At 57.6% G+C, this 17587-nt stretch overlaps 9 protein-coding genes across 10 annotated transcripts; 5 read left to right on the forward strand and 4 right to left on the reverse strand.

The window, feature by feature from the left end:
• Nucleotides 1-324: 324 nt before the first annotated feature.
• On the forward strand, nt 325-1821 carry IUM83_10330 (the record flags this gene model as incomplete). Of its 2 annotated transcripts, none has more annotated exons than XM_067934824.1 (1): nt 325-1821. In XM_067934824.1, one exon carries the CDS (start codon nt 325-327, stop codon nt 1819-1821), a length of 1497 nt encoding a protein of 498 aa, XP_067793047.1. The 2 variants fall into 2 exon arrangements, with proteins under 2 accessions (XP_067793047.1, XP_067793048.1); XM_067934825.1 differs by having other exon boundaries at nt 982-1821.
• Nucleotides 1822-2372: 551 nt separating this feature from the next.
• On the forward strand, nt 2373-3124 carry IUM83_10331 (DnaJ subfamily B member 14; the record flags this gene model as incomplete). Its single annotated transcript, XM_067934826.1, has 3 exons — nt 2373-2472; nt 2553-2620; nt 2705-3124. 3 exons carry the CDS (start codon nt 2373-2375, stop codon nt 3122-3124), a joined length of 588 nt encoding a protein of 195 aa, XP_067793046.1.
• Nucleotides 3125-3222: 98 nt separating this feature from the next.
• On the reverse strand, nt 3223-4959 carry IUM83_10332 (Coiled-coil domain-containing protein 77; the record flags this gene model as incomplete). The annotated part of the gene is made up of 6 exons (XM_067934827.1): nt 3223-3320; nt 3400-3459; nt 3549-3987; nt 4062-4550; nt 4627-4683; nt 4759-4959. The coding sequence occupies 6 exons, from the start codon at nt 4957-4959 to the stop codon at nt 3223-3225; spliced, it is 1344 nt and encodes a 447-aa protein (XP_067793144.1).
• Nucleotides 4960-6840: 1881 nt separating this feature from the next.
• IUM83_10333 (TKL protein kinase) lies at nt 6841-8400 on the forward strand (the record flags this gene model as incomplete). The annotated part of the gene is made up of 1 exon (XM_067934828.1): nt 6841-8400. One exon carries the CDS (start codon nt 6841-6843, stop codon nt 8398-8400), a length of 1560 nt encoding a protein of 519 aa, XP_067793049.1.
• A 1153-nt stretch (nt 8401-9553) lies between these two features.
• On the forward strand, nt 9554-11109 carry IUM83_10334 (TKL protein kinase; the record flags this gene model as incomplete). Its single annotated transcript, XM_067934829.1, has 3 exons — nt 9554-9736; nt 9846-11035; nt 11103-11109. The coding sequence occupies 3 exons, from the start codon at nt 9554-9556 to the stop codon at nt 11107-11109; spliced, it is 1380 nt and encodes a 459-aa protein (XP_067793044.1).
• A 1167-nt stretch (nt 11110-12276) lies between these two features.
• IUM83_10335 (dnaj heat shock n-terminal domain-containing protein) lies at nt 12277-13716 on the forward strand (the record flags this gene model as incomplete). The annotated part of the gene is made up of 2 exons (XM_067934830.1): nt 12277-13001; nt 13119-13716. 2 exons carry the CDS (start codon nt 12277-12279, stop codon nt 13714-13716), a joined length of 1323 nt encoding a protein of 440 aa, XP_067793043.1.
• A 311-nt stretch (nt 13717-14027) lies between these two features.
• IUM83_10336 (Uroporphyrinogen-III synthase) lies at nt 14028-15255 on the reverse strand (the record flags this gene model as incomplete). Its single annotated transcript, XM_067934831.1, has 5 exons — nt 14028-14180; nt 14240-14348; nt 14429-14563; nt 14656-14782; nt 14856-15255. The coding sequence occupies 5 exons, from the start codon at nt 15253-15255 to the stop codon at nt 14028-14030; spliced, it is 924 nt and encodes a 307-aa protein (XP_067793059.1).
• A 173-nt stretch (nt 15256-15428) lies between these two features.
• On the reverse strand, nt 15429-16624 carry IUM83_10337 (Voltage-gated Ion Channel (VIC) Superfamily; the record flags this gene model as incomplete). The annotated part of the gene is made up of 4 exons (XM_067934832.1): nt 15429-15566; nt 15640-16309; nt 16376-16459; nt 16527-16624. 4 exons carry the CDS (start codon nt 16622-16624, stop codon nt 15429-15431), a joined length of 990 nt encoding a protein of 329 aa, XP_067793045.1.
• A 23-nt stretch (nt 16625-16647) lies between these two features.
• Nucleotides 16648-16959, reverse strand: IUM83_10338 (Voltage-gated Ion Channel (VIC) Superfamily; the record flags this gene model as incomplete). Its single annotated transcript, XM_067934833.1, has 1 exon — nt 16648-16959. One exon carries the CDS (start codon nt 16957-16959, stop codon nt 16648-16650), a length of 312 nt encoding a protein of 103 aa, XP_067793042.1.
• Between the last annotated feature and the right edge of the window lie 628 nt (nt 16960-17587).

Genomic DNA, 17587 nt, shown 5'->3' on the forward strand with positions numbered 1-17587 from the left:
CATTATACAGACCAGGAGGAGGAGCAAGTCAATAGAGCGATTGAAGACTCTGGAGTGAAGTGAAGCAGTGCTCGGAAAAAATAATAGCAGTTCAGTAATTACTGTATTGTTGCGGTACAATTATTTATTATTGGGTCTTCACAAAGTCAATAAAATGTGATATTGTACCAATAATACCAGTACAATACCGGTTTAGAGCGATTTTGTGACTCGACTGATCTCGGCCAGTCGTTAGAACGACTGGTAGACAACCAAGACACCACAGACGCCTTGCCGCTTGCCTAGCAGTCTAACAAGCTTCCCCTCATTTTCCAATTCGACAAGATGGCCCCCAACCGTGAGATCTGCGCTTTTTTCTACGAGGACAAGGGCCAAGGTGACTATCGCTGCCAGCTTTGCGGTACCTCTCGCAAGCAGCAAGTCGGCTCCGGGTACAGCAATCTGCTGTCCCACCTCACCTCCACGCACCCTGACTTCGAGGAGACCTACCAGGCATCGGTGGCTACGGATGCGCCCCTCTCGAGCTTTGGGTTCGTCTCTGAGGCGACCCAGCATCGCTACCAGTGGCTACAGTGGGTGGTGGAGCGCAACATGCCCATCTCGGAGGTAGACGACCCCCTCACGAGGTCCATGGCAAGCTGGAAGCCTGTATCGTCCAAGACGTTGAAGTTGGACATGCAAACGTGCTCGGCGAACGTCGGTGACGTGATTGAAAAGGAGCTGGGCGACATTTTCGGTGTCATGTGGGACGGGTGGACCCATGGCACCGTGCACTACGTGGGTATCTACGGCGTGACCTTCGTAAACGGCAAGCGCCGTGAGCGACTGCTGTCGCTGTCACCTTTGGTGGACGGTAGCCAAGACGCGGAAGTCCACATCGCCATGTTCAAGCGTGTACTGTCTCTGTACAACAAGAACGTCTCAATGGTGGCTTTTCTGGTTGGTGATAATTGCGCCACCAACCGCCGAATCGCTACGCTAATGGAGTTGCCCTTGGTCGGGTGCGCGAGTCACCGCTACAACCTCGCAGTCAACCGATACCTGGCTGCCTACGAGTCCGAGCTTGCTGCCGTCAACAGTCTCATGGTGCAGCTTCGGCACGTCAACAACGCAGCGGAGTTGGCGAAGTACACTGACCTCAAACCTGTCAAACGGAATGTGACACGGTGGTCGTCGACATTCGAGATGGTGCGCCGCTACAAAAAAATCCGGGATTCGATTCGACAGGTTGATGCTGTTGAAGAGTTTATTCCCGCGGGTGCGACTCACAAAAAGTTACTCGAGCTTCTGGAGGAACTGAAGAAACTGGATAGCGTGTGCAAGAGACTGCAGGGCGAGAGCATTAGCATGGCGGACGTGCGCGTGCTGTTTGACCAGGTGGCGGACGACTATCCGGATATGGCAAGCCACTTGCGCCCAAGCGCAAAAATCGTGCATTCTCCTGTGTTTGAGGCGGCCCTGGTCAAGATCGAGAACAAGGTCAAGTTAACTGCGGCTGAAGCCCGATCGGTGCAGCGATTCGTGGTTGACCCTCCTGCCAGCAGCGGCAAGAGGAAGGAGAGGTCGTCGAGCGACTACGCCAATGAGATTCTCCGAGGAGGAAAGAAGGCGAGATCATCTGGTGCTGCGTCGGCCACCTACCATGACCTGGCGAAGGTCGTGCCACCGACCTCGAACACGGTTGAGCGACTCTTTTCGCAGTGTAAGTTTATTCTTACACCCCAGCGGTCTTGCATGCTGCCCGCTAACTTCGAAATGTTGGCGTTCCTGCGCGTGAATCGCGACTTGTGGAACGCGACTTCTCTTCTCACCACCGAGTAGATGACGTTTACCTGAGGACGAGTAACATGCGGCAACAATATACTGATATTGGCCCAGTTATTATTATTGTTGTGCTTCGTATTGCCGTTATTACTACGCTCGGCATGCACTTGCAGTACAATAGAATACTGTATTGTCGGACCCCTGAGTGAAGTAGTGTTAAGATGCCACACAATTTGTTGACTCGGTGGTTGTAATTACTGGCGCTGGATCCGGGTCTGGCGCCAGTTTGACCTCGACAAAGCACGTAGAGATATCGAGAACCTACTCACTTGGGCGGTGTAAGTCATGTCAAATGACAAGGACGTAGAGATGACGCAGAGCGGGCCCGTGAGGCCAACGACTTTGGATTTACAAATTCGACGCACTCGCTGATCTATCAGGCGGCAAACTTGATTTACAGTAGTCGTCTGGTGTAATCTAACGAAGCGTTATACTTGAAGTAGCTTTTTGTTTGTGCGTGCTAGTTTATGGCCACTACTCTCCAGGAAATTAGGTATTATAATAGAATTGTGGGCTTTGAGTCACTTTCCAATTCTCTCTCGTCAAACATGACCCGTAGCAAGTATCTACAGCCGAACTACTACGATATACTGGGCGTGGACCGCTCGGCTTCGACAGACGATATTAAGGCAGCCTACCGCAAACTCGGTAATGCAACGACTACATGTAACGTTTCTACTTTGATCGTTACTTGTTCTGAAGCTAACACACTAGTGCTTGTTTGGTAGTGCTGGAGCACCATCCGGACCGGCGTCGCTCCACGCCTAAAGCTCTATCCCGACGAAGCAAAGGAGAGGTATTGCAAAAGAAAATACTGCTTGCATTTGTTTTGCATGTTGTCTCGTAAGTCTAAGCTGACTTTTGACTATGAACCATTTAGGATGCAGCGATTCTACGCATCAACGCGGCCTACAACTCGCTGAGCCGTGACAGTGCTCGCTCCAAGTACGACATGGAGATGTTCGGTGTGTCTGCAGCTCCTGGTCATACCGACCGAGTGGTGGTGGGTACTGGCAACTACAAACCCATGAGCTCAGAGGATGTCCACGAGCTGTTTGGGGGGCTCAACGAATTCGAGCGATTCACGACAGCTCAGTACCATCGTCAGCGCTCGCATATTGCACCAGCAGCTATCGGTCGGAGGGCGACCAACTTTGCGGAGCGGAAGCAGTTTCGCGCTGCAAACGTGAAGCTTCCGACACAGTCTGCCACGATGGCATGGCTCGCGTTTCCTGTAGCGCTGATGGCGCTTTGGGGTCTCAACCTGAAAAGTATTCAAAACCAATCCAAAAAGTACTGACGGGTGAATGTACAGCGACAATAGAGTGGCGCCCAAGCCAATACCACCACTGCAGTCTATGGTATTGTCAATGGTAGCTGAAGAAGCTTTCACATGCCTTATGCTTCCGCGAGGTCGGCTGACAAATCCATCAAGCGCCGCTGCAAAGCTGCGATTTCCTCACTGAGCTCATTGGAATCCAATGCGTAGTTCTCGTCTGGCAAGCAGAACAGAGCACAAAATACATAAACGTAAGCGTTTTACACTTGCAATCAAGATCTTTCGACAGGACTCACCGTAGCGCAGCACTTGTCGCTCCTGGGCTGTGAGGCCCTTCCGTAGAGAATGACCTCCAGCTTTTGCAGATGCCGTTTTAGACCCGCTAGGTCTCGAGTAAAGCCTTCCATCTCCATAGCTCGCCGCTTATCCAAAGCTTGATACCGACTTCTTAGTTTCGTCAGTCGCACCTGCAGATCCTGGATCCGTTTCGTGCATGCTTCTTGCATGGCAGCATACTGTTCCTTCAAAATATGCAGATCACGCTCCCGAGAAAGGGCCTGATTTCGGAACTCAAGCACTGTTTGGTTGCCTTCCTCACGAACAACTTCTCGAAGCGCTTGGGTCTCCTCGCGAACTTTCTCAGTCAACTTGGTCTTCTCCGTGACCAGAGTTTCGCACTTTTGCTTCACCTGGAAAATCTCTTCATGTGCAAGCCGTTCAGTCTCCTGAGACTTGTGTCGCAATACCAAGTAATCCTTGGTGGTTTGTGTAAGAACTCGCTTCGTCTTCTCAACTTGTTTCTCCATCTGACTGCTCTTCTCCTCAAGTTGCTGCTGGTTCAGCAGCATCTTGGCTTTCTCTTCCGCAAAACCATCTAGCAGAGCCTAACAGATTAATAAAAAACCCATCAGTTGCCTAAGAAATGCTAATTAACCTCTGCACGACTTCACTTCCGTACCTTAATACGCGTCTCGGTAAGTTGTTGATGAGACTCCAGCTGCTTCTGCAGGTTCTCAATGGTCTTCGTCAGCGCGGCAGTCTGTACATTGGGCATGTAAACGGTCCGCAACACCTTGCTCTGACTGATGTTCTTGAGACTCGGCGCATTGCCTCTCACGACAAAGTGTGACTGCTGCTGCTTCTTCTTCCCCCTCGTTTCTTGCATGCCTTCTGAGCCAATATGCATCGTAGACGGGTACGGGTATGTCGTTGGTGTCGGTATCCGTCCCGAAGGATACGTCGTTCTTGTCCCCGGCCGACAATCTCGGAAGAAGGTCACTTGCTCTGTAATGGGCTGCGTGAGTGCCAGCAAGTGTTGAATCTTCTGCCGGTCGTCCTCCTCCTGCTGCTTCAAAGCCTTGTTCTCCGCCTGTAGGTCAATCAGCTCTGCCTTCACCTGGAATAACGCACTATTCGCCTTCTTTAAAGACTCCTCCTGGTCTGCAATCTATCGCAAAAGTTACCGATAAACCCGTCAGCACTCTGTGTCATTCATTCTACTAGTCTCACATAATAACCCCCACCTCCTCGTCCTTGGTTTTCAGTTCCCATTTGAGTCGATGGGCTTCCTCCTTGGACACCTACAGCAGCATACAACATAAAGATGATTGTTATTAAGCAGATATTACTTTGGTCGCAGAATTATTCCAGCGCACCTCGATTTGTGCCAAATGCGCCAGCGTTTGCTCCCGTTCCGTGTGGAATTGCTCGCATCGCTGGCGGTAGAAAGCCAGCAGCTCCGTTGCGTTCTTGCCGCCTTCCTCTTCCAGATGCTGCTCGTCCACGGAGCTGTGCACGGACGCCGAGAAGCCCCGCCGAGGAGACCCGAAGGACAGCAACGCCTCCTCCTGGTTCATTTTTTTTGCGGTTAATTGGAATTTGAGTAGTACATGTATTCGGGATCAAAACTGGTAAAGTCGGTGCAAAAAGCCATCATATTTCAGTACATATAACCATTCTTTTTGGCTTTTTTCATCAATCGAATGAGTTGCATTGGACTTCAGCAACTTACCTCGTCTCGACGGAATTTTGACGCAAGAACGGCGACGGGGTCGGACAACTGTAGTGTCTGAAAGACCAGGGTGCAAGGGTACATATTCTTGAAAATATTAGAATACATGGTGTACTAGCATAGCCCCACAGTTTCGTTGAATGCATCGCAGCCGCGAAGTAAGCCTTGAGCGTTGAAAAGGTCCTGCAGGAAGTCTCAGCCTAAGCCTAAGCTTCATGTCTTCGTCGACACAACTTAGGTCGCACAAAACACAACAATCATCAGAATTCAGGGGGGGCAAATCCAGCAAATGCTGTGGACAGCTCTGCCTGAAGGCATGGAACCATGAAAGTGGTTATGATACCCTGACACTGGGGCCCTAAGTCGGGCAAGGGACTTCGGCCTTGGGATAGCTGGGCCGACGTGGATGAGAAGCTTTTACATGGCCCTTTCAATTCGCAAGCTGCATGCTTTCTAGAGATTCATTTGGTTTGTCGTGTTGAAGACTGCAGCTGGAGTTAGGTTGGTAAGCACGAACACCGATCTTGTTGGTAGCATCGGTGCGACTTTCAACGATGGCAGTCAAGTTTAAATTTTCTCCGCAAAGGCCACCCTTACGTAGAGGGCAGCGGGCAATTCCAAGACAGAGATCCGATTCAATGTCACCCAGCAGCATCCGCCTGCGAACATCTGCGCCAGAGGTCAGCGGCAAGCGCGACGTATTACGCATCAGCGCGAAATCGCAAGCTTTGCGAATGCAGGCTAACTAAGTTACATTTAGTTAGGTTAGCACGAAGAATGTCGTGACCAAGGCGCTGCAAGGCAGCGTGGATGAATTGCAAGGCGACCACCAGCCTCACGTGCAAGCTCCTGCAGTGCAGGCCCAATTCGGGAGTGGTACAACCAGAGTGACGTGGTCTCCAACGTCTGCGCTTGTCAACCTCGCTCAGAGCCAAGACTTTGATCCCGGAGCCGGGGTTGTGGCTGAGGCAGCAGATCGCGCTCCGCTAGCTTTGACTCATCCCTCGCGAACAGCATGGGGCCCCGAACTGAGCGTAAGTTACTCGGCCTCGCCGCAATCGCTAAACCGACTCTCGTTTCTGGAACGGAGTGGTATCCGTGAATTCAACCGCAGCAAGATCAACAACAACAACAACAACAACAAGGGCATCAGGTCTGGAAGCTTCGGCCGGGCCAGGAAGACCCACGGCCTGATGACGGCGTCGCGGTTATCTTGGCCAGGACCAATTGGTTGAGGATCGTACGGGCTCAAACCGGTCATGCATCATTGCAGTGTGAGGCAGCGGGTGTCCCACGTGCAGCACAACATGACCGTAGCTATCAGGAACGGCCGAGTCGTTCCCCAATGCATTCCCAAATGCAAGCGTCCGCCACGTGCGACAACGAAAGCGACTCTCGCGGCTTCCTTCGGGCTCCGCTATCCTATCGGTGGGGCCTTCCACGCGATGCACGACGGACGCAAAGCAGCCCGTTACCGTTCGCACAGATGGCGGCGACAAGCGCCATGCTGTGCATCGAGTCTCTGCACGCTCACGCGCGCCCTGTCCAAAAGAGCGAGCGCCGCGTACTGAGCCGCTGCCCTAAACGCGACACGGGACCTCCATACAGTGGATTCTGCACACGATGCGCTCACTCCTCAATCGGCAGGCGTCGACGCACAGGCGAAAGCTTTATCCCTAGTGAGCTGGGCGTTGGGGGTATCCCGTCCGCAGGTATAACCCGTAATATGAAGGTGCTGGCGCCAACGCACGCGGCGGCGCGCGTGGCCCTGGCCGCTTTGCCGCTTCTGGCCGCGGCGGACACGGACGACGCGACCAACTCGAACTCGGACTCGACCATCATCTACATCGTGATCGCCGTGGTCGTGGTGCTCTTCGGCATCGTGGCCTTCTTCGTGTGGAAGCGCAAGCAGAACCGCAAGCGGGAGGACGGCCACGGCGGCTACGGCCTGCCGTCCACCACGGCGCGCACGGGCATCAGCCGCGGCACGTCGCACGGCAACACGGTGTTCGAGCGCCGCATGGACTCCACAGGGTACAGCAGCCACCACAGCAAGGACAAGAAGGCGTCGCACTACCACTCGCAGCAGCGGGTAGAGCGCCCCCCGCAGTGGCCGGCCAACGGCGCCCCCACCTACACCCGCCAGCAGCAGCAGCAGTCGCAGTACCAGCAGCATCAGCCGCGCTACGACTCGCAGTACAGCAGCAACGGCCTGCAGCAGTCGTACCCGCCCCCGCCGCCGCCCGAGGTCCCGATGCTCGAGCCCCACGAGGACCACCACCAGGGCCCCGGCCTCTCCATGATGGAGCTGCAGCAGAGCCAGGTGTCCATGCCACCCAGCGTGGAGGGCGTGCACCGGAGACAGACGGACCCGGCCGTCATCGCCCGCACGCAAGAGATGGCGGAGAAGGTCATGGCCGAGCTGGAGGAGGACCCCGAGTTCGAGCAGAGCTGGATCCCGTACGAGTCACTCTACTTCACGCGCGCCATCTCCAAGGGCGCCTTCGGAGAGGTGTGGCTGGCCCAACTCGAGAACACGCAGGTGGCGGTCAAGAAGATTCTGGATGAGAAGAAGCACGACGTCAAGGAGATCGAGTGCTTCGGCGCCGAGATCAAGCTCATGGCGCTGCTCAAGCACCCCAAGATCGTGGGCTTCATCGGCGTCTCGTGGAGCAACACGCAGGACCTGTGCGCGGTGACGGAGTTCATGGCCAAGGGCGACCTCTACGGGTACCTGGAGCGCCGCAAGGGCAAGCTCAACTGGCCCGACCACAAGGTGTGGCTGGCCGAGGACGTCGCCGAAGCGCTGGTGTACCTGCACTCGCTGTCGCCTTTGGTGATCCACCGCGACCTCAAGTCGAAGAACATTTTGCTGGACAGCAAGTACCGCGCCAAGCTGAGCGACTTTGGTATCAGTCGCAAGCGCTCCGTGGAGGAGACCATGACGGCCGGTGTCGGCACCATCTACTGGACGGCCCCGGAGGTGCTCATGGGCAAGAAGTACACCGAGAAGGCCGACATCTACTCGTTCGGCATCGTCATGTCGGAGATGGACACATGCGCGGTGCCCTACTCGGACAAGCGCGACAACTCGGGCAAGGTGTTGCAGGGCATGAAGATCATCCAGATGGTGATTCGCATGGCGCTTCGGCCGTCGTTCCGCGAGGATTGCCCCGAGCAGATCAAGGCGCTCGCGGCCCGGTGTCTCGACGCCGACCCCGACGCACGACCGGATGCGCCCGAGCTGCTAAACATCCTGCGCGACATCCAGGACGATTTGCAGTAAAAGCGTTGAGAAGAAGCAGCAGTAATCGCACGCGGACGGCAGGCTCAAGCCGGGCATCAGCAGATTCGTTGCTGCGGCGCTGGCCTGCCTGCGGGTATTTAATTTTGCAAATAATACACAAAGCTCGTGAAGGAGTCTCATGGCGTCAATAGGTAACCCCTTTGAGTATGTCGGACCCTGCTGTGAGTCGTCCATCGTCGGGCAGATTTGACAAGCAGGCCGAGGCACGACCGTAAGCCTGTCGTCTGCTGTCGACTGTGCGTGCGATCGCACAAGCGGGCCAATTTCGCGATGGCTTCGCTTGCAGCAGATGCTTCAACATCAGCAGCCCAAGGCGCTGCTGGTTCTCCGGATGGCTCTCAGAGGACTGCAGACTATAATACGGTATGTATTGTTGTTTCGCCTTCTGGTTCGGCTTCAGATTCGCCGCCACGGTGTTCGCGGATGTAACTTTGCATGGCGCTCGCAATGTACATGTAATGCCTTATGGCTACGCAACCCCGTTGACGCCAGGCTTGGTCAAGGCGAAAGCGACCGAGAGCTGCGACGCTCGCAATTAGGTGTCTTTGCATCCCCACGGCCCTAAGCAGCCGATTGTCACGGGCGCTGTTGCTACAGGTAATATCAGTACGGTGGCGATAGCCTCGACCCGAATCGGACGCCACGCAGCGTAGCGCCGGCCACACAACCGCTCGCATAGAGCGGAGCGGAATCAGTCGGCGACAGGCTCGAGTCGAGCCGACCGGCCACACAACGCGTCGCTGCGGTTCAGCCACGAACATGTCCGCCGCTGTGGCGGGCGTCCGCAAAGGTGATCCGCTCGCCTTTGGATTCTCACGCTTCTCGGCTCGAGGGCACCGCTGCAGGGCCAAGGCTCATAGTGGCACCCGTTCTTCATCCACGCAAAATTTGTGCGTCGTGGCTGACCAGGGCGTGCTTTGGCTGCTGCGACAGCAACCGCAACAACAAACAGCGAGGAAGTGCCCGATGTCCCCAATGCCATTTTGAGGTGAACTGCTTTGCACGTCCATTGCTTGACCCTCGCTGGGGTTGCTATGCACTTCGCTAGTAGCGCCGTGTCTGTTAATTTGCTGCCTTGGGCTCCGCGGCGGCCGCACCAGGTGTGTGTGCGTGCTGGCGGCACCGTTACCGCATGTCCGCCGCCAACAACCCGGCGATGTGGGTGTCGCTGAGGTTTCACAACATTCCTGCTGGCGCGGGCCAATGGCGCGGACTGTCCCACTGCTTCCCGCGAATTTCGCAGTGCGTGCACCAATCGCCGCCGCGCAACGCGCCGCTCTCCCGCCCACAAAACGAGTCAGTTCCTCCGACGTCCGTAAGTTTTTGTATTCGATTTTCCTACTCGGCAAAGCCGAGTCATTAGCGCTTCCGGCACGTCGGGCAGACTGACTGACTGTAGCTGTGACAGGAGCTGCAGCTCGCAGCGTAGCTCTTCGTGCCTCGCCCTGCCTCGCCATGGGCCTCGTGGCCTTCCTCACGTGCGGCGCGTGCGCCAGCAGCCGCAAGCGCGGCCACGAGAGCTTCCGGAGACCATCACGATCCCCACGCCGGCCGCGCAGCCGCACAACGCCGCGCTGGCGCACCACCAGCCCTACGACATCCACGGCGGCACGCCCGCGCAGCGCAACACGCACGGCGAGGGCCGCAGCAGCTCCGGCCGCGAGGGGCGGCGCGACCGCCGGCCCTCCAACCCGCAGCCGCGGGCCTCCAGCGCGCAGCAGCGGCCGCGCGGCAGCTCGCGCCCCCAGCAGTACCAGCCGCAGCACCCAGAGCAGCGGCCGCGTCCCCAGCACCAGCAGCAACAGCACCACCAACAACAACAGCTGCAGCGCCCCACGCACATGCGGCATGACCGCCCCGTGGTGCGCAACATCGAGCCCGTGGCGCCCGAGAAGGTGCGGCCCAGCGCCGGCTCGTCCGGCTCGGGCGCCAACAACCGCGACTCGGAGATCACGGACAGGTCGCGCGAGGTGGCCAACAAGGTGCTGGAGCAGTTCCAGGCCGACCCGACGCTCGGCCGCAGCCGCATCCCGTACTCGTCGCTCTACTTCACGCGCGTGCTGAGCAAGGGCGCGTTCGGAGAGGTGTGGCTCGCGCAGCTCGAGAACAGGCAGGTGGCGGTCAAGCGCATCCTGAACGAGAAGAAGAACGACGAGAAGGAGATCGAGTGCTTCGGCGCCGAGATCAAGCTCATGGCCTCCTTCTCGCACCCCAAGATCGTCGAGTTCGTCGGCGTGTCCTGGAGCTCCATGCAGGACGTGTGCGCCGTGACCGAGTACATGGCCAAGGGAGACCTCTACGGCTTCCTCAAGCGCCGGCAAGGACAGCTCAATTGGCGCGACCACAAAATCTTTTTGGCGGAAGACGTGGCCGACGCGCTCGGATACCTGCACGGCTTGTCGCCCAAGGTGATCCACCGCGACCTCAAGTCGAAGAATATTCTATTGGACGACGCCTTCCGCGCCAAGCTCAGCGACTTTGGTATCAGCCGTGAACGATCGGTGGAGGATACCATGACGGCCGGCGTGGGCACAATATACTGGACTGCCCCTGAAGTGCTCATGGGCAAGAAGTACACGGAGAAGGCGGATATTTTCTCGTTCGGCATTGTCATGTCGGAGCTCGACACGCACTCCGTGCCGTACTCGGACAAGCGCGACAACTCCGGCAAGAAGCTGCAGGGTATGAAGATCGTGCAGATGGTTATTCGGCGAAACATGCGCCCGACGTTCTCGGAAGACTGTCCGCCGTTGGTGAAGGAGCTGGCCGATCGTTGTCTGGACTCGGATCCGGACGTGCGACCCAGCGCCATGGAGCTGCTGCGAATTATCCAGCGCATGCAGAGCATTATGTAAGTTGCTGCGACGCCGCTAGAAGCGTTCAAGTAGATGAAGAAAAAGAGAGGACGCTCGCCGATCGAACCGGTGGAAGGATCGAACGAGTGGCGCGTCAGGCGTTGATGAACAAGGCCCACCCGACTGGAACCCAGTGAGCACCTTGCTCTGTTCGACGTCAACTAAAAGCCCCAGGTAGACGGCATGTCGAGCTTGTAGGACGCATTTTTTGTTGCCATTAAATCCCAATAAAGAAAGACAATTTAGTTTGGTAGAGCAACCGCAGTGTTGGCATTTTCATGCCGTGCAATGCTAAGTTTGGTCAGTGTGCACTTCGCAGTGCTGCATCCAGGCATCCAGCTAGATCCCACAAAATCCAGGGGTACGAAACTTCCTCGCCACTTCAACGTGGATAAAGGTATGCAGCTATGATCCTCCCCATGCTGAAAAATCTCGAGTCCAGACGACGTTGCGTGTAAGGCGTTGAAATCCACAATTCGATTAAAGACATGGTGTTCGTGCATTATTGAGCAGGGCGCTTACCAACCTCCCTCCTTCCAGCTGCACTCCATGGTGTAAGACCAAGCGAATCTGCAGAAAGCATATAAATTTGCTCGCTGATGGCCTCGTATTGCTGGCCATGTATCGCCCACATGTGTCAACGGCATTTGTCCCGGTAGAGTCGTGTGGTGACAAAGCGACAGTTCCTCAGCTGCCGAGATCTTACGAGATTCCTTCATCGACATGACAATCACAGCGCAGCCAATAGCCCCAGCAAGTGGCAAGGATATAATAGCCTCGGCCGGTCAGGGTGAGGTGGTGCCAGATCAGTTGAATTGACCAAGTTGAAGCGAACGGTAAAGTACCCTGGTCGTAACCTCGTGTGCACCACACCGCCGAGTTACCACGGAGGGGGTACCAGTCAGACGGAGAGCTATTCCTGGTCCAATTCGTGCGCTGGTCTCCCCGAGCTATTGCCAGCTCGCATTCCTCCGCCGACGCCGAGCGCCTCCGCCCCACCATGGACAGCGGCGTCTGGGCCTTCTACTACCTGCAGGGCGAGGACGGCGAGGACCGCGCGCACCCGAACGCCTTCCGGCTCGCGGGCGTCTCGCCGGGCGCCGACGTGACGCTGGCCGACGTGCTGCGGAGTTTCCCGCTGCGCAACCCGGCGGCCTTCCACTTCCGCTTCCGGCTCAACAGCAGCAAGGGCAGCACCTTCTACTGGCTGGACGTCACGCAGCCGGCCCAGAAGGTGCCGTTGGCGGGCGGCCGCGTCATCTGCAAGCTGCTGCGGCTCGAGCGGCCGCAGAAGCCCGGCCTGGTCTTCCGGCGCCGGCCCGTGCTCAAGTGGGCCAACGGCAGCCAACCGCCCAAGCGCCAGAGCAGCAGCAGCGCGCTGGGCGACAGCTCCGGCAGTGTGCAGTCCGCCAAGGCCGTGCAGCCCATGGCAGAGGGCAGCAGCTTCCACCGCTCGTCGTCCTCGCCGGGCTTTGAGCAGGGCCGGCCGGCCAAGTACTCGGACCGGGCGCCGGGCAGCGGCAACGGAGACTCGCGGCATAGCAACGCGTCGAGCCGCACGTCGTCCACGTCCGGGGAGAAGAAGTCGATGTCCAGGACCAGCTCGGGATCCAAGACGACGACGGCTCCGGCGGTGCAGGGCGGCCTGGAAGACTTCCTGTCGGGCGGACAGCAGTCCCCTGGTGGCAATGGCACGGCCCTGCGCCGTCACCGCCGAAGAAGGACGTGAACCTGATGAGTGACAGTGGCTGGAACGACGCTCCGGCCGCCGCTGCGCAGCCTGCCAACGCCAACTCGGACTTTTGACCTCGATGGACCCGCTCGCGGCTCGTGCTGCGCCAGCGCAACAGGTTTCGCCGTCCAAGGCTGTGCAGAAGAACCGCCCAAGTTCGACGATGACAACGGACAGACCGTGGGCCCCGTGACGATGGCCGAGATGGAGGCGCACTCCAAGTCGACGTCGGACGGATCGAACGTGTACAACCCGAACCTGGTGGACAAGTCGACCAAGAGCGAAGATGTTCGTCGGGCCATGGAGGAGCGTGAGCGACAGGTGCAGCGCGACGTGGAGCGGGCCCGTGAAGAGCTGCGGAAACGTGAAGAAGCGGCGCGCAACATGTCCGCCATGAAGGATAATGCTAACGCGGTGCTCGGCCCGAGGTTGAAGGCCTGGGCTGAGGATAATGGCCGCGTGAAGAACATCCGCACACTGCTGTCGACGATGCATCAGGTCATGTGGGAAGACTGCAAGTGGTCCGAGGTGAACATGGGCAAGCTTATCCAGCCCAACGATGTCAAGAAGCACTACCGCAAGGCAATGATCGTGGTGCATCCCGACAAGGCTGGCGGACGAAACGCCGAGCAAATTCTCATTGCGGAGCGCGTCTTCGCAGCACTGAACACTGCGTGGGAAGACTTCCAGAAGACCAATCCATGCTAGAAATGGCCGCGCAAGACGAGCTTGGGCGACTGCAATGAAGACGAGAAGTGGCAGCAGCTGAGGCTGGATACAAGTACACAACAATCCTTTGAATATCAAAATGCACATTCAGATATATAGGCACGCGAAGCCTGCCTGCCTGTATTGAGTTCTCAGTCGTTCGTTCGCAGAGAGAATGCGCCGGCTTGCATGCGAAAGGGAGAAGAGGCCGCTTCAGTTCTCTCAAAACATGGCGCGAACGTCAGCGCTCGACGTCAAGCTGCTGAGGTGTCGGCTTCACCTAGGCGGGTCTGGGTCTGGATGCACGGTGCTTACATCTTCTTGATCACTGCGTGATTCCGCCAGTAGTCGACCGCCTTCGTGTACTCGTCGCGGTCGATGGGCACGCCGGAACCGCCCTGCTCCTTGCCCACAGCGTTACGCATCATGGTGATCGGCTTCATGGGCAGCTCGTGGTCGACGTCCTGCGCCTTGATGGACACAATTCCCCACGGAGCGTCGCCGTGCGACGGTCCGCCGGCACGTCCACGGCCTCGTTCTCCTTGATGATCTGCTCGCGGCTGTACAAGATGATGTCCAGGTACTCGGCGACCTTGGGCGTCACGCTGTGGCTCGGAAACCAGCGGCTCAGTCTGCAAAAGCGCAACAACAATGACAATCAATCAGACTATGCCGGCAACAGTAGAACCGCAGCTACAGCAGCTAGGCGTACACAGGCAGCTCGTATTCCGTGCGGGCCTCGTAGTCGGACATGAGCATGTGGGCGTTGGCCTGCGTGATGGGCACCATGTTGAGGCGAGCGCCCGTGAAATTCTTGACGAACAGGTGCTTGCAGAACGGCGCGTAGCTGGCGACAACCAAGGCAAAAAAGCAAAAGATGAGCAGCAAGTCAGGGGCCGCAGCTCTCTTCCCATTGCACAGCAATTCGCTGCGACGCACCCGTCCACGAGCTGCTTGCCGCTGGCCTCGTAGATCTCGTTGATCTTCTGCACGAACTCGTGCTTGTCGAAGTCGAGCTTCGTGCCCGAGTACGTCTTGTCGTCGAACTGGCGCTTGGCGAAGCCGTCTGCAAGGACGTGGTACCGGTCAATGAACTGCAATAGTTAATACTCAAGGGGTTGCAACTACTGGGCGCGCACCGAGCACGATGTCGCCGCGCTCCGCGGGCTGCGCGGCCTCGGCGGCCTGGGCCGCGGCCTTCTCGGTCTTCGGGTGGCGGCGCCGAGCATGCTGGCGAACGCGCGCGTCTGGAGGCTGCGCGTGGCCGCCGCAGGGTCCGCAGGCGCGCGAGCAGCATGTTAGCGAGGCGGTAAGGCTGGGGACGGGCGGGAGACAGAAGTGAGCGTCAGACCTGGGGTGCTGGCGGTCGAGGATCTCCAGGAGTGAAGTGCTGCACGTGGGGTTTAACGGCCGCGCGGCGATTGGGCGGATCAGATCTCGACCAATCAGAGGCTTGAATCGGACGTTTGGACCAATGAGCAGGTGTTTCATGAAATAAAACGGATGGAAGGAGCGCGTCACAAGGATAGGCGGCGGCATTCCCCGGTGTTCGAGGATTTGTTTTGGCGGGGAGATAAAGGATCGAAGGTAATTTAACGAATTCGGCGGGGATACGAGCACGGTTACACATCGACTAAGTTTATCATATGTGACGGGACAAACCCACAATGACTTGAAAATGTATATGGACGGGACCACTTCAACATCAATCGTTAACTTAGTGCGGGAGGTTCAGCCTTCTCAGACGGCTGCATCGACGCGCCCTTCGTCGGTGCCAGCGCCGCCTCTACGAGATGCATCAGCCGATCCAGTTGCTGCTGTTGCAGGCGGAATTGAGCCTCCAGGTTGCGCTGCACGGCAGCATTCGGCTCTCGTCAGTACACTAACCAATGTACACATGTAGCAAGACGGGCAAGCGCCTACCTGTCCTGCTGCAATGACCTCAACCTTCTGGTGCAGCGCCTCGATCCGCATTGCGGCTGCCATCCGCGGTGACGGGGTGTTCGGGGATGCTATCGACAGGCGCGTCGGCGCAGCGAACTCCGGGTGCTCGTGGTCGGTGTGGTGCTCGTGACACTGCTCGTCGTCGCTGAAGCTGCCCACGAACAGCGGGTTGTTGCTGTTGATGGAGCCGCCGCCGCAGCCCATGGCCATGCTGTATATCTCGGCTTCCTCCTCGCGCTGCTTCTCCAGCATCACCTCGATGAAGCCCGATCCCAGCACCGCGCCGGGAATCGTAAACAAGATAAGCCCCCAAAGCGCCAGTGAGGCTCCGAGCACTCGGCCCATGGCTGTGATAGGCACCACGTCGCCGTAGCCCAGCGACGTGATCGTCTCGACCGCCCACCACACGCAGACACCGAAGCTCGAGAACACGCTAGGCTGAGCTATGTGCTCCAGGAAGAAGATCAGCATGGACGCAGTCAGCACGACAACCGCAGTTAGGTACGTCACCACAAGGAGCTCTTCCTTCTTGCGGGCGAAGATCACTCGAAGGTTCTTCATCGCGTTGTACATGCGCTCCAACCGCAGGAACGACACGATCCGCAGTAGTCGCAAGCTCCGCAAGGTCAGCCCTCCGTGCTGTGTGGCGCTGAGTGGGAAATCGATCGATTAGAGGCAGCCAAACTAGCACGATACCAATCACTACGCAACTTACTCGAACTCCATGCTCAGCTCCAAGTAGAACGGAATCAGCGCCATCAGGTCAATAAGCGAGAGAGGCCGCGTCATCCATTTCAGTCTACAGCGCACAGCATCTCAGTGGACTCGTGTGCAACCATCACAACTATATAGTAACTCGGCCATACCGTCCTTTGATCGGTCCATTACGGTATCGGTCGTCCTCCACGCAGGACCAGAGCCGCAGCGCGTACTCGATGGAGAAGATGACGGTGGAGACCAGCAAGAAGATGTCGGACCAGTTGTTGATCACGGGTGCCGGCCCCGACGCCGACCCGTCGAGTCGATCTGCACGACCGCCGAGGACTCGGAGATGGCCACCACCACGTTGAGCAGGATGAGCGTCAGCACGCACAGCTCCAGCACGTAGGACGCAATCTGCAACCCCGATCTGTGCTGCACCGACGAGCGGAAGCGCAGCACGGTCCAGACGTCTTGGCGCAGCGTGGTGCGTCGCCGATGGGCCGCGTGGAAGCGCCGCCAGCGCGAGGGCGACGGCGTGGACAGCAGCGTCGAGTGCTCCGTGTACGAGCGCGGCCGCTGCTCGTGCGGCGTCTTCATCCTCCAGCTCCTCGTCGAGTCGTCTACTGGGTCAACGTCGAAGGAAGCGACGTGTCCAGATGGCGCCGGGTCAGCTATGTTCTCTGACTCTCATACAGTACCGGTGTACCGGTACAGATAATCAGGCTGCTTGGGTCACGACGGGCTCACGTTCCAGAGCCGGCAAGTCAAAGGAGAGCGACGACATTGGCGGCGAAAGCATTATACATGGTGCAAATACTTTCTCGTTCCTCACGAGGCGAACATTTGTTTTTTACCGGCGACATTAATATCAGGGTGACGCGGCGATGGTCCCTCTTGCAGACAGCTTCAACTTGATCAATGGATGCTGGGGTGCAACCTCCAGCATTTCTCTCGGCCGACCACTACGCCAACACCAACGACATACGCGCTGGATATCTGCGGCGCATTGTCAGCAACGAACTTCTACCGCCAAAGCAGCCCGCCGTCACGCAGACGCCGATCGAGGGAACGCTGTACTCGCCCGACGAGCTGGGCGGAGTCATCAGTGGACTCAACAAACCGTTTGATGTTAGAAGGTGATCGCCCGCATCGTGGACGGTAGTCCTTCGACGAGGATCCAAGAAGAGGAATTGCGGTCCCACGATCGTCACGGGCTTCGCGCTTG

The sequence above is a fragment of the Phytophthora cinnamomi genome, assembly GCF_018691715.1.
Source record: "Phytophthora cinnamomi strain GKB4 chromosome Unknown Contig30, whole genome shotgun sequence".
NCBI classification, from domain to species: Eukaryota; Oomycota; class Peronosporomycetes; order Peronosporales; family Peronosporaceae; genus Phytophthora; species Phytophthora cinnamomi.